The sequence below is a fragment of the Sinocyclocheilus anshuiensis genome, unplaced genomic scaffold (genome assembly GCF_001515605.1).
Source record: "Sinocyclocheilus anshuiensis isolate Anshui unplaced genomic scaffold, SAMN03320099.WGS_v1.1 scaffold392, whole genome shotgun sequence".
Classification (NCBI taxonomy): domain Eukaryota; kingdom Metazoa; phylum Chordata; class Actinopteri; order Cypriniformes; family Cyprinidae; genus Sinocyclocheilus; species Sinocyclocheilus anshuiensis.
Window position 1 is genome coordinate 476,416 of NW_015557091.1, and position 12,922 is coordinate 489,337.

The window sequence follows — 12,922 nt, forward strand, 5'->3', positions numbered from 1 at the left end:
TTAAAGTGTTAGTCATTTTTAAAGTTTCTGTTGTGTTTGTCATTTTTAATTTATATATATTTATATATATACAGTATATATATATATATATATATATATATGGTTTTTAGACATTTTTGTTTCAGTTTTAGTACTTTTAGTAAATTAGTACTTAAATGTAAACTAAATGAAAATTAATAATGTTTCCTTGGCAACTAACTGAATTAAACAAAAATTTAATATAAAAGCTATTTTTTTTTCATTTAGAAATAAAAAAGCTAGATGTATGATTTTAGTTTTATTTAACAATAACCCTGATTTAGGTTTATATTCCAAAATGGTGACAAGTAATTTCTTAATTGTGAGTTGCAGAAATAAGCTTTTTTGTATAATTGGGATTTTATTTTAATTCATATTTTGAGTTTGTTTTTATTTTTTTTATTTTCCATTTTCATTTGTAATTTGTTTGTTTCCCTTTCGAATGGGACCTCACACTGCGTCCCCTAGAGAGTGCTATGGGGAATGCCTCCGGCATGGTCTGTCATGAAGCATGAGTCTAAACACAACAATGAACTTGACATTGGCAGGCGGCAGCTTATGACGTCACAGCTGGTGCAGCTGAGAGTATAAAAGGGCACCTGTGAAATACGTCATCCTTTTTCTTGTCTTCAGGAGACCGTTTGTTTGTACATGAGTTTGGAGCACGCACGTGTAGCTCCTGAGGGAGCAGAATGCGCGCACTGAAGAGATTTCTCAGTGAAAGCTCAGTTCGCGCTGTCCCTATTCCCGCCTGCACTGAGGCGATCTCCACAGCAGACTTCTACCCGACAGTCAAAGCGGCATTATGTCACAAATGTGTGGACTCAAAGGGATTCTCATATTGAGGTCTCTGCTCCTAGAGCTCTGCCATCTACTGCAAGCGTCGTCAGGCCTCCTCTCGCTACAGTTATTTTCATTGAGAGCTCCATTAGGACAGCATCTGTGAGTTTGTAGGCTCTCTGTGAGCCTCCTTACAGGATGTCCTGAGCGTAGGGTGTAGTTAGGGCTCCTCTTGTTTTAGAGAGTTGTCATGTCGAGGCCTCCGCTCCTAGAGCTTTGCTAGGCGGTAGTATGCTAGGTTGTTAGGCTCCCTGGGAGCATCCTTGGCTACTGACCTTAGTATGGAGTGTTGTTAGGCCACCTCTCAGTTTGAGAGGTGTTGTATTTAGGCCTCCACTCTGCAAAGCTAGCTCTGAGTGTTAGGCTCTTTGTGAGCCTCCTTGGATGCTGGCCTGAATAAGAAAATAGGTTCCTGTTGAGGCCTCTGTTCTTGAGAAGCTCCGGTCTATGATCGCATTGCTGGTGCAGGAGTGAGGACTCCTTTGAGTCTTTGACTTAGCTCAACCAATAAAGCACTCATCCCTTCAGCATGGCGGCGTTGGTTCACCGTTCCCATAGTGGCCTCTAGAGGATGCAGCGCGAGTTCCCATTTGAAAGGAAGCGTCTCAGGTTACGCATGAAACCTGAGAAGGGAAACGAGACACTGAATCCCTTTGCAATGCTTCAGGAATTGCTGCATGTCTCCTTCAGGCAAGAAGTGGAATGGCGTATTTCACAGGTGCCTTTTTATACTCTCGGCCGCACCAGCTATGATGTCATAGGCTGCCACCTGCCAATGTCAAGTTCATTGTCGTGTTTAACTCATGCTTCAGACAGTGGTCATACGGAGGCATTCCCCATAGCACCCTCTAGGGGACGCAGTGTCTCGTTCCCCTTCTCAGGGAACCATGGTTACATGCGCAACCTGAGACGTTTTCCGTTATTATTAGTAGTCTTTCATATGAGCTTCTCTCTTCTCTCTCTGACAGTGACTACATCATAAAGGAGAAAACTGTACTTCTGCAGAAAAAAGACAATGAAGGCTTCGGTTTTGTACTCCGAGGGGCCAAAGGTAAGTGATGGACATCAGCGAGCTCTTTTCTGGTTTGATAACAGAGCACAGCATGACATAGATGGATCACGTCCATGATTGTGATCTGTGATCTCCAGCCCAGACTCCTGTTGAGGAGTTCAGCCCGACTCCAGCCTTTCCTGCTCTGCAGTACCTCGAGTCTGTCGACGAAGGGGGCGTCGCGTGGAGGTCCGGCCTGCGGATGGGGGACTTCCTGATCGAGGTCAGCAAAGATGTCGCCTCCTTTGATGCAACCTTGTTTTAGACATCTACTGAACCAAAAAAAGTTTTTATTAGATAAAGAGCCATAGAATGTTATATAGAAGACCGAACGCTGCATCGCTACAAAAGCCAAAACTAGTTTAGCGGTATAGTCTCCAGTCTGTGAGGTGTTAAACTCAACACTGAACAAATCTTAACACCTACACTGAGGTGATAAACCTCACTGAGATACTTGTGTTGCCTACTTTAATTTGATTCTGGAAGAGAAGATGACATGGATCTTGTGTTCTCTGTGTATGCCATCTTGAGTATGTGGTGCTGCAAAATATATTTTTATTGATACGTCTCCAGACGCAACGCCCTGTTAGCAAAAACCTTCACCTCACGGTTCCCAGCTGGTTAATTTGGAGTGTGTGAATCATGTTGAATCATTTTGAATCAAGTCTGATGATAATGCTCAAGACACCCACTTGTGTTTCTCTCTCTTTCTCCAAACTGCAAATCAAATTTCCTTTCTTATATAATTTTTAAATATAGTTTTCTTTAAAAAAAAAACAATCTTTGTAAATCTTTGTGAAAATCACCTGAATTGAAAAATATTTGGAATATACACGTTCAAAAGTTCAGGTTTGGTAAAATTTTTTTAGCATTTAGCATTTATTTGATTAAAAATGCAATAAAAATGCTAATATTGTGAAATTTTATTACGATTTACGATTTAGTGGTTTTTATTTATTTATGTTTTAAAATGTAATTTATTCTTGTGATCAAAGCTGAATTTTCAGCATCATTACTCCAGTCTTCAGTGTCACATGATCTTCAGAAATCATTCTAATATGCTTATTCACTGCTCAAGAAACATTTCTGATTATTATCAATGTTAAGAACAGTTGTGCTTCTTTTCTATATATTTATTATATATTATTATAAGTGATACGATATGTGAGATACACTGTGATGCATTTTTTCAGTATTCTTTGTAATTCTTTCTTTTAAAAAATACTGACCTGCAACCTTTGAATGGTTATGTGCATTACAATGTATCTTAAGTTACTACTGATTGAAATATTATGGCTGTATTTTCACAGGTGAATGGAATCAATGTGGTGAAGGTGGGTCACAGGCAGGTGGTGAACATGATTCGCCAGGGCGGGAACAGTCTGATGGTGAAGGTCGTCATGGTAGCGCGAAATCCTGAGATGGAGGAAATGCCTAAGAAGAAAGGTCAGAGAGCATTTTGTCTGTGGGAGTATGAATGAATGGCATTGCAGGCAGTTTTTGATTTGGTTTAACAGCACTCTCTCTCCCTTTAGTTCCCCAGCAGAGCAAGCGGCTGACCCCTCCGGCTATAGCTCTGCGCTCCAAATCCATGACTTCAGAACTGGAGGAGATGGGTACAGTCTTACAAACACATATACGCACACCTTCCATACACATACACGCATGAAATGCATGTTATTCTATTAAGCATTTACTGTTATCATAAACTCTGATATTACACTTTCAATCCTCTTTTTGGCTGATAATTTGCTTCTTTGTCTTTCTTTCTTCTTTGCACACAGTGGAGAAAGGTTTGTGCAATGCCTTGTCATTTTGAACCATTATAATATTTTAGAATGAATCTCACAAAAATTATCCAGGACACATTTCACCCCAAAATACCAACTAACTAACTATGAATCCTAAAAAGTTTTTATTTTTATTTTTATGTGAAATGTCATTTTATAGCAATGCATATTGTCAGTTTATGGGAAATGAGCATATTTGTTGCATATGGATGTTTAAATTTTTTTTCACGATGCTTCTCCATGCTATTCTGCTCAGTGACTGTCAGTAGATTCTCATTAAAATAATAGTTTTTTTTTTTTACAGTATTTGTATTTCACAACCATAATATTTAAATACTATTTTAATATTATTAATTGGAAATTGTATTTGGTCATGAAAAGAATGTTACAATGCAAAAACAAAACACAAATTATCCTAAAACAGGCCTCGTTTTCATTATGCAAAAAATACTTTCTTGTTTTAGGGGTGAAATATGTCTTAGTTTTCTGACAGGTTTTACGAAATTAACTGTTTGATCATATCATAGTGTTGCAGAGAGTTTCAGTTTTTTAGTTGGATAATCTGTCTTCTCATATAAAATTTATCAAGGTTATTAATGTCCTTAATTAGTTTATCAGTCAGCATCAGTCTAGATTTTAAACAATAAACAACAGTATGCAGTTTATATGTATTAGTTATAAAATTTGTTTCTTTCAGTGACAGTGAAAACATGTTATAATGTTTGTTGGCTGTCAGTTTTCTTCTTAGTTTGTTACCATGACAACTGAAAATAGACTGCAAACTTGAGAAAAATACTTGCTGTTTATTGACACCGATTGTTAATACTGTTACAAGGGAATAATTTGAAATAATGATTAAAAAAATGTGAAATGTTACATTGTCACCATAGTGTCCGGTTAAACATGCACTTATAAAAGCATATTATTGCATTTTTACCATTACTCACTTCCTTTTGCAGCTGCCTCGCCATGGAAGAAGAAACCAGGTGACTTGATTGTTCTTTTGTTTTCTTCAAATGCATAAGGGATTATGAAATGTGTATTATGACTGCCTCTAGTTAGTATGATTACCACATAGGATGCATTTAAGAGCAATTCATGAAATTCCACAAGTTTCTCTGGCATGTGTGGATCATGTATTAGGATCATTATGGTCAGATACATGTGTAGCTGTCTCTGTGTATTTGTGTGTGAAGTTGCTAATTTTTTTGTATGTGTCGATGCTCAGATCATACAGAAAGCTCTCAAGCTCCAGAAAAGAAGAAGAGCGTCTATCAAATGGCCCTTAGTAAGAAACCCGTCCTTTTCATTTATTATATTTCATCTCCTGATATAAATTTTTTTACTGTATGCACACTTTTGAATCTCACATTTAAAGTATATTATTATATCCAGGTGATTCACCTCAAGTTTTGTAGCATGTTCATTTTCTCCTGTCGTCCTCCAGATAAGCTGGATGAGATTCTAGCCGCTGCTCAGCATACAATTAGCACATCAGACTCTCAGGGTCACAGAGGTCACGGGGGCAAGAAGGAACGAAACAAGGGCTTTAACGCTAATGAGGTAACATCTCGGTTTCATTATATCTGTTCTGATTAACATAGAGTTTCGACAATCTTGAGGAAGCTACTTTTGAAGTCAAGTTACTCATAATTTAAACTACAGTCAGTATGGCATCTTTTGTCATTTATCATCAGCATAAACTTTAACAAGCATCTTTAAAAAAAACAACAGTATGAGCAGCAGCATTTAGCTAAATATTTCGGCATAAAAAAATGCTGTGCGGGGACTTAAATTGGTGAAATGTTCAGAACAAAACAATTTGCTTTCACACATGAAATCTTGTTTGATTATTGCATCAGCTTGCTCAGTAGCTACAAGAAAATCTTGAAAAGAGTTTTATATACAGCTTTGAAACAGTAGTTTTGACAGAAGAAAAGGGTTCTTTGATGTGTGTTGCCACATATGACCACTTGCATTTGCTCGCCTGGTCTTAGCTGTTGCACAGTCATGTTAGTAAGGCTTTTCGCCTAGTAATAAGTGTAAGAGTGATACCGCATCTGTGCTGCAGGTGCTGAGAAAAAGTATATTTACAAGCAGTTATTGTGTGGAAGTAGAGTTGTAAGATTGTGTGATGTAGAGTCGTCTTTCACTGAGGCAGCAAGGAAATGTGCTAAATATTCCATCCCATCAGTCTTTTCCCTTTTTTACAGCAAACTTTTGAACAATCAGGTGTTGGCGTGATGTCATCAGGGCCTGGGTATGGTTACAACCAAGCCCAGTTTTCATCAGGCCATTCAACTCAGCGTGCTATCATGATGCGTCAGAAATCCATGGGTGAGTTTAAATGCAACAAGTGTTGAATCCATTGCTATTCACTCCAATTGCTCTGTAATTCTTAGAGCAATTTATGTAACTGTGTTCTGCATGTCTTCTGTCCAAAGGAGGGACCGAGGAGGAGAGGGTACATCTCCATCCTCCTACTATGAAGCTGTCTCGTAGTCTTTCTGTGCCTGGACCAGAGGACATCCCTCCTCCACCCGACACCTCAGCGCCTGAGCCTCCCCTGTCTGCCGGTGGCCACACAGACAGGAGAGCAGCACCAACACATTTTTATGCTGTTCCTCCTCTGCCTCCATCACACCACCTGCCTCATAGCCAGACACAGCACAGGGTCCCGCCCAACCGCAGGGTAAGAGCTTGATAGCGCTGGTCAAAATCCTTAACATGTTAAAATAATTTAACACAATTAATGCAAAATTACTGAAACACAATTTCTATTCTAAACCTTTTACCCAATTTCGCTTGTTTGCAATCAGATAATTTTTAGTCCAGTGATCCAGTAAGCGAATGCATTTAAACAATCAGTCCAACTCCAAAACAGTGCTTGTAAAGAAAACCAGGCTGATTACATCAGAGATGGCAGAGAGAGCAGAGACTCAAGTTGTGTTTTCAGTGAGTTATCCAAGTATCAATTATATGAACTTCTTATATCATTTGGTTCTTTGGTGTCCTTTGGAGTCTCCAAGTGTCCTTTTTTGAAAATATATCAAAATTTATCTTGAAATAAGCTTGCAGAAAATACAGTTTTGTGAGAATCACCCTTCAATCTTTTGATTTATATACTTCTTATATACTATAGTAAATAATGACCAAATGAATGTGTTACAAGATAAATGGTATTTGCGTAATTAATGGTCCAAAAAATAAAGAAGGGAATACGGAATTAGAACAACAGAAGGGTGAGTAAATTATGACTGAATTATCATTTTTGGGTGAACTATCCCTTTAAGACTTTGAAATATTGTCTTTCACAGGCTGAAACTGATACCAGCAAGATGGGAGGATCAAGAATGGGCGGCCTGAGGCGTGGCTATAGCAATGCCGTGCCTCCCTCTGATGTGGGCCCCAAGCAGTCTACAGCACAGCGGAACCAAGCGCCAGCGGTGGCCAAGATTGCAGGTCGGCAAGGTGGGAAAGGGATGTTGGTAAAGCAGCGCAAGGTGGAGGAGACTGGCAGAGGAAAGTTGGAAAAAAGTTCCATTTCGATCCCAACTATTATTGTGAAAGCGCCTTCTACCAGCAGCTCTGGGCACAGTAGCCGTGCGAGCAGTGAGGATACAGTGCCGTCTCCTGAGAATAATGAAGAGCAGGAAGAGGCAAAGCCTCAAAACCCAGTTGTGGCTCCTACGCCCGCTCCACCTCAACCACCAAATATCCCATCAAAACTGGAAACACTGGGCAAGAGCATCATCAGGGCCTGGGTATGGTTACAACCAAGCCCAGTTTTCATCAGGCCATTCAACTCAGCGTGCTATCATGATGCGTCAGAAATCCATGGGTGAGTTTAAATGCAACAAGTGTTGAATCCATTGCTATTCACTCCAATTGCTCTGTAATTCTTAGAGCAATTTATGTAACTGTGTTCTGCATGTCTTCTGTCCAAAGGAGGGACCGAGGAGGAGAGGGTACATCTCCATCCTCCTACTATGAAGCTGTCTCGTAGTCTTTCTGTGCCTGGACCAGAGGACATCCCTCCTCCACCCGACACCTCAGCGCCTGAGCCTCCCCTGTCTGCCGGTGGCCACACAGACAGGAGAGCAGCACCAACACATTTTTATGCTGTTCCTCCTCTGCCTCCATCACACCACCTGCCTCATAGCCAGACACAGCACAGGGTCCCGCCCAACCGCAGGGTAAGAGCTTGATAGCGCTGGTCAAAATCCTTAACATGTTAAAATAATTTAACACAATTAATGCAAAATTACTGAAACACAATTTCTATTCTAAACCTTTTACCCAATTTCGCTTGTTTGCAATCAGATAATTTTTAGTCCAGTGATCCAGTAAGCGAATGCATTTAAACAATCAGTCCAACTCCAAAACAGTGCTTGTAAAGAAAACCAGGCTGATTACATCAGAGATGGCAGAGAGAGCAGAGACTCAAGTTGTGTTTTCAGTGAGTTATCCAAGTATCAATTATATGAACTTCTTATATCATTTGGTTCTTTGGTGTCCTTTGGAGTCTCCAAGTGTCCTTTTTTGAAAATATATCAAAATTTATCTTGAAATAAGCTTGCAGAAAATACAGTTTTGTGAGAATCACCCTTCAATCTTTTGATTTATATACTTCTTATATACTATAGTAAATAATGACCAAATGAATGTGTTACAAGATAAATGGTATTTGCGTAATTAATGGTCCAAAAAATAAAGAAGGGAATACGGAATTAGAACAACAGAAGGGTGAGTAAATTATGACTGAATTATCATTTTTGGGTGAACTATCCCTTTAAGACTTTGAAATATTGTCTTTCACAGGCTGAAACTGATACCAGCAAGATGGGAGGATCAAGAATGGGCGGCCTGAGGCGTGGCTATAGCAATGCCGTGCCTCCCTCTGATGTGGGCCCCAAGCAGTCTACAGCACAGCGGAACCAAGCGCCAGCGGTGGCCAAGATTGCAGGTCGGCAAGGTGGGAAAGGGATGTTGGTAAAGCAGCGCAAGGTGGAGGAGACTGGCAGAGGAAAGTTGGAAAAAAGTTCCATTTCGATCCCAACTATTATTGTGAAAGCGCCTTCTACCAGCAGCTCTGGGCACAGTAGCCGTGCGAGCAGTGAGGATACAGTGCCGTCTCCTGAGAATAATGAAGAGCAGGAAGAGGCAAAGCCTCAAAACCCAGTTGTGGCTCCTACGCCCGCTCCACCTCAACCACCAAATATCCCATCAAAACTGGAAACACTGGGCAAGAGCAAAGCACAGCGGGAACGTGAATGCTACCGTGACTCCCGTCGGAGAAGCACCTCATTCTATTACTCCTCTGAGGAGGACATGTTAGATGAGCAGGAGTCTGCTCAGACTTCATTGGAGGCCAATACCTCCGCTCGTTTACGCCCTTCTAAATCTATTGATGAGGGATTGATCTCCGGTGATGCCTTAAGCATGCCACCTGCGTTTGGGTTGCCACAGTACGCATCAGCTACACCTCATCAAGCCACTACCTTCATCCACCCATTGACGGGGAAGGTTCTAGACCCAACAAGCCCACTTGGACTCGCACTGGCTGCACGCGAGCGAGCGCTGAAAGACGACCACCGTAATCGTAGAGAGGAACGCCACTTTGGTCGGCAGCTGTCCAGCACCGGAGCTTTTCCTTCTGCGGTCTCCCCTACAAGCCAAAAACATGTTCCTCCATTCTACATCTACCAATCACACACCTCACTCTACCTTGGTGGTGCCTCTCCAACAACAAGTGGGCCAGTCCCACAGAGTCGCCCCCAGTCTCCTCGGATGCTTCGATTAAGTGGTGGTGGGACGGGGAGCTTGGAATGGAGTGAACAGAATATTGTGGATAGAGAGGAAAGAGCAGCACCAAAGGTGCGGTTTACAGACAATCAAGCCAGTCAGTACCAGTCTCACCTTCAGGACAGAGACAACAGAGCCAATCAGTACCACACTTACATGCGGGACCGAGAAAGGGAAGGGCACAAGAGGATACCGCCCAAGCCTCCTCCCCGCAGGCCTTCCTTTATAGGCAAGGAGAGCGAACTCGGCACGGCTGACAAAAGTTCCACCAGTAATTCCCAGGATGACAGGGGAGGACAGAAGATGGGAGAGAGTGGGATGGAAAAGGAGGGAGAGAAGGATACAAAGAGAGGGGGAAATCTAGGGGTTGGAGAGGGTGGCGATGTGATGGTGCTTCCACCCCCTACTCCATCTGTGGATGTGGACGATGAGTTCGTGTTTGCAGAGCCCCTACCTCCCCCTATACAGTTTGCAAATGGAATAGAAATAGACACCCATGGAACAACAGAATATAATCAACAACAGCAACAGAAGGAGCTGTCAGGATCTCAACCACCCAAGGAGCAACAGTCTCTGCAAACGCTTTCCAAACCCCCGCAAGATGCCATGTCCCTACTGGACAACATGCAAGCTGACTCACAGCAGACACCCGTCCATCCTTCTGCTGTGGTACATCCATTTCTTTTCCCACCATCTCCTCTAATCCCCACTCCACAGCTGTGTCCCAAAATACCTCCCGCAAACCCACCCCAGTCCCAACCCTCAAGCTATTCTCAGCACCCACACAACAGCCAACCCCAACCTTTACCCTCGCCACAAGCGGGAGATTCTGCTGCTTCTAGTCTTACATCTTATGACAGTGAGGTGGCCAATCTGACCCAGTCAGCTCTCTCCCCATCTCTTCCTTCTCCTCAGATATTCCCTTCATCGAGTTCCCCTTCCGCCCCAAACGCCTCATCTCACCCTATGTCATTGCATCGGCCTCTCCCACTTTTCTACCCGCAACAAGGCCACGCTAACATTTCTATGTCATATTCTACTGTGGCTGCAACTGCAGCTGTAATGACTGTCACCACAACAATGCCTTTGGAAAGTGCATCTTCCTTTATAGGCAAGGAGAGTGAACTCGGCACGGCTGACAAAAGTTCCACCAGTAATTCCCAGGATGACAGGGGAGGACAGAAGATGGGAGAGAGTGGGATGGAAAAGGAGGGAGAGAAGGATACAAAGAGAGGGGGAAATCTAGGGGTTGGAGAGGGTGGCGATGTGATGGTGCTTCCACCCCCTACTCCATCTGTGGATGTGGACGATGAGTTCGTGTTTGCAGAGCCCCTACCTCCCCCTATACAGTTTGCAAATGGAATAGAAATAGACACCCATGGAACAACAGAATATAATCAACAACAGCAACAGAAGGAGCTGTCAGGATCTCAACCACCCAAGGAGCAACAGTCTCTGCAAACGCTTTCCAAACCCCCGCAAGATGCCATGTCCCTACTGGACAACATGCAAGCTGACTCACAGCAGACACCCGTCCATCCTTCTGCTGTGGTACATCCATTTCTTTTCCCACCATCTCCTCTAATCCCCACTCCACAGCTGTGTCCCAAAATACCTCCCGCAAACCCACCCCAGTCCCAACCCTCAAGCTATTCTCAGCACCCACACAACAGCCAACCCCAACCTTTACCCTCGCCACAAGCGGGAGATTCTGCTGCTTCTAGTCTTACATCTTATGACAGTGAGGTGGCCAATCTGACCCAGTCAGCTCTCTCCCCATCTCTTCCTTCTCCTCAGATATTCCCTTCATCGAGTTCCCCTTCCGCCCCAAACGCCTCATCTCACCCTATGTCATTGCATCGGCCTCTCCCACTTTTCTACCCGCAACAAGGCCACGCTAACATTTCTATGTCATATTCTACTGTGGCTGCAACTGCAGCTGTAATGACTGTCACCACAACAATGCCTTTGGAAAGTGCATCAGTTATCGCAGGTGAACGAATTCCTCCAGCTCTTAAGGGGCGTGATTGGTCGGAGGCTGTGGTTGATTCTGGGATTGAGGAACTGGATAGTCACAGCAGCAGTGATCACCACATGGAAAACTTCGGAGAAAGAAGGGAACTAGAAGGAGGCCGAGAGAAGGAGAGGGGAGGAAGATGGGGAGAAAGCATGGAGAGTGGGATAGTAGGGGATGGATTCAAAGGAGACCAAAGAGTGTCCCTGGATTCGTCTCTTTCTCACCCCGATAAATTAGCTCAAAAAACACACAAACCGCCCATGCATAAATCCAAACCTCCAAACCCGCCACTCGCAAAAACACACATTCAAAATATGTCAAAATATCATGCGCACACAGAAAATGGACAAACCGGACCACTGCTACAGCGGCAGGCTAGCACCGCTCCCAACATGTACAGGTCAAGGGAAGAGGAAGAGCAAGAACAGGGAAGAGGAGGTGAAGCTGCTGTAAAGATTCCAGCATTTATGGATCGTCGTCTGAACTCTCCTCTCTCCAATGTTAAGGCCAGCATCATAAATGAACTCAGCAGTAAACTACAACAGCTTGGTGGCTGGCAGGGTCAGGCACCACCGTCAAATCATAGGTGAGACATCTTGTGAAAACAAAAAGACACTCACGTTCTTACAGTACAGTTGCAATAAAAAGTTTGTGAACCCTTCAAGAATTACCTGGATTTATGGATTCATAATATGGTCTGATGTACAATTCTATATTGACTACATACCTTTATTCTCTGACTGTATGTCAAATGGAGTGTAGGAAGAAAAAAAAAACAGGTTTCACAAGACAGTGCACATATGCCAAATACATATGTATATTATCTCGTGCTGTTTGTGCTACAGATGTGAATGATACCTCAAATCATAGCAACCAAAAGAAAAAAGTTAAAATCTCTCATTATGTTTTAGCAACCACATAGAAATCCCCGGCAAACACCCCAGCATTGTTTTGGCAATTTTTTTCACTGGCAAACACCTCTAATCTAGTTTTATTGCTTATTTTGTCTGAATTAAATGGGCATTACTGTTATTTTTCTGGTTTACACACATTATTTACTTTTTCACAGGTTTCCAGGTGATCCCTCTGGCTGTGCACCTCTCCTCCCTGCTTCTGTGCCGTCTCTCCAACGCCCCTTCTCTCCAAACCTTCCCCCTAACTCTTTAACATCTAACTGCCCCTCTGTTGCTCTGAACCGTAACCCTGTACCTTCGTCTCCTCTTCCTGTAACATCTCCAACCCCAGCCTTAACCCCGACCCCATTACCTCTCACCCCAATCCCAGCTCCACCTCCTCTCAAAGACTGGACGCCATCTAATTCTCCTATTTCTTTTCCTCATGGGATTTTGTCTCCTCCGTCGCTGCCCCATGCCCCCCTCTCTCCTCTTTCCCTGGCTCATG

At 42.9% G+C, this 12,922-nt stretch overlaps 2 protein-coding genes across 2 annotated transcripts in view; both read left to right on the top strand.

Moving 5' to 3' along the window:
- Window positions 1-12,922, top strand: part of LOC107677113 (SH3 and multiple ankyrin repeat domains protein 1-like) — a 57,254-nt gene that overhangs the window by 42,372 nt on the left and 1,960 nt on the right. The window contains exons 16-30 of the mRNA XM_016471909.1: window positions 1,827-1,909; window positions 2,008-2,132; window positions 3,220-3,355; window positions 3,445-3,525; window positions 3,694-3,702; window positions 4,659-4,685; window positions 4,928-4,987; window positions 5,147-5,262; window positions 5,913-6,036; window positions 6,144-6,391; window positions 7,017-7,463; window positions 7,531-7,540; window positions 7,648-7,895; window positions 8,521-12,107; window positions 12,591-12,922. Coding sequence (XP_016327395.1) covers window positions 1,827-1,909; window positions 2,008-2,132; window positions 3,220-3,355; window positions 3,445-3,525; window positions 3,694-3,702; window positions 4,659-4,685; window positions 4,928-4,987; window positions 5,147-5,262; window positions 5,913-6,036; window positions 6,144-6,391; window positions 7,017-7,463; window positions 7,531-7,540; window positions 7,648-7,895; window positions 8,521-12,107; window positions 12,591-12,922 — 5,633 coding nt within the window. The remainder of the gene's footprint in view (window positions 1-1,826; window positions 1,910-2,007; window positions 2,133-3,219; window positions 3,356-3,444; window positions 3,526-3,693; window positions 3,703-4,658; window positions 4,686-4,927; window positions 4,988-5,146; window positions 5,263-5,912; window positions 6,037-6,143; window positions 6,392-7,016; window positions 7,464-7,530; window positions 7,541-7,647; window positions 7,896-8,520; window positions 12,108-12,590) is intronic.
- Window positions 7,467-8,123, top strand: LOC107677276 (SH3 and multiple ankyrin repeat domains protein 1-like). The gene is made up of 3 exons (XM_016472123.1): window positions 7,467-7,540; window positions 7,648-7,895; window positions 8,023-8,123. Exons 1-3 carry the CDS (start codon window positions 7,519-7,521, stop codon window positions 8,047-8,049), a joined length of 297 nt encoding a protein of 98 aa, XP_016327609.1. The 5' UTR covers window positions 7,467-7,518; the 3' UTR covers window positions 8,050-8,123.